At 42.3% G+C, this 1,761-nt stretch overlaps 1 protein-coding gene across 1 annotated transcript in view; it reads right to left on the minus strand.

Moving 5' to 3' along the window:
- LOC101848226 (fatty acid desaturase 2) overlaps positions 1-1,761 on the minus strand; it is a gene marked incomplete in the record, with an annotated part of 12,389 nt that overhangs the window by 6,842 nt on the left and 3,786 nt on the right. The window contains 1 exon segment of the mRNA XM_013086151.2: positions 49-195. Within this exon segment, the coding sequence (XP_012941605.1) occupies positions 49-195 (147 nt within the window).

Here is a 1,761-nt window from a genome sequence, read left to right on the forward strand (position 1 = left end):
TCTTCTGTGGTTGTTCGGCCGAAAGGGGGAGGCATGTGTTGAACTTACCTGGGAAATAACAAAGCAGGTGAGGGCTGCCAGCCAGGGCAGCCAGCCGGTTCCGTACTTGTACAAGATAAGCCAGGAAGCGCCATAGAAGACGAGGATGTGGATCAGGCTGGCCACGTAGAAAAACGCGCTCGGTTTGAACAGGCCCTGGAGAACAGAAAAGAATAGAGTAGCAGGCATAGAGTTACCCTCTCTTAAACTTTAGGGTACATCTATGGCAGCAGGTCTAAAAGTCTGTTGTCTTAATTTGAACATACCACCTCAGCTCGACGTGCTCCACTTTCGAAGTGAATTATCCTGTGTATGAGGTGACGTGCGATTCCCAAAACTATAAAACATGGTGTCTGTTAAAAATCTAAGACAAAATAAAACTCTGAGCGCTGCTGCTAACTTTGTTCCAGCTTCTAATGGCTTACAATCTGATGGTTAGCCCATTTATATCAGCAGCAATGGTAAGACGGCTTGAAATTGAAGTATATATTTATAAATCGGCCTTTCAATCCATGTGTGAATAGAAAAATTAATGCGAGAATTGCAAAGATAACCATCAGCCGGCGGATCATTTTGAATATATAATACGGGTACTATCAAGTGACGGGAGAGATACCGGCCATAGGAACAGAATGCGATGAGGTAACTGCTATTTTTCTCAGAGTGTACACCTGCCATAACAGGGGAAAAGGTGTTGGAAAGATAAACCTTTCACCTCTGAGAACGGAAGGCCCACGGTGATCATGCGCGGACTTTGTGTTAGAATTGACACCCAACACCATAGACATGCGCGGACTATGTTTTAGAATTGACACCCAACACCATAGACATGCGCGGACTATGTGTTAGAATTGACACCCAACCCCGTATAGGGCATTTCTCTGAATTTTGATAATGAATCAATGGTAAGGCAAACAGTCTGAGTGATCAGAAGTGTGGACTATGGTCCTTATTAATAAAATATTAACACCGTTTTATCTCTCTCTGTATAAATCATCATGAAGCTTTCATCAATTCAGCTCGTGTTTACAAGTTATGATAAGCAGGCGAATTGCATTATCATAATTCCTTGCCATAGGAGAATGCTTTGAGTAGCACATTTACGTGGTAGATTCTACTTGAAACAAGTGCTGAGCAGAAGAAAACAGCCTCAGAATGAAAATCTGTATTATGTTCCACGATAAATGTTCAAAACAGTAAGGGTGAGCATAAACAAAAGACGCCATTTTGATATCCCTTCAATGTATAGGTCATAGTACAAGCCCATCCCCCCCCCCCCAATCCCGTTTGCGTTTTGATCAGATAGAAATTGTAGTAAGCTTTTGTAACATGAAAGGCTAGCGAACGGCTAATGATGGATTTTTTAAAAAAGTATCTTGGTTCTTGCTAATAATAAACAGAACAAGGTTGTCATTTTCTGCTGCTTCTATGAAAGTCAACTACTGCCTTTGAGCATATTTTTGTTTGTTGGTTGTTGTTTTTTTCATTCGAACCGATCGAGCTTCCTATGCAGGAGCTGTGCACAGCTTATTCTCTTTATGCTGTCTTCTCTACCTGTTTAGTCTTAGTCAGAGTTTTACGGCACTTGCAACACAATATCTACCTGTTTATCTTTTTTCTCCCTCTTACTCCCTCTCCACCTTCCCTTCCTCTCCCCCCCTCCCTCTCTCCCTCTTTCTCTCTCTCTCTCTCTCACTCTCTCTCTCTCTCTCTCTCTCTCTC

The sequence above is a fragment of the Aplysia californica genome, unplaced genomic scaffold (assembly GCF_000002075.1).
Source record: "Aplysia californica isolate F4 #8 unplaced genomic scaffold, AplCal3.0 scaffold00440, whole genome shotgun sequence".
In the NCBI taxonomy this organism is placed as follows: Eukaryota; Metazoa; Mollusca; class Gastropoda; order Aplysiida; family Aplysiidae; genus Aplysia; species Aplysia californica.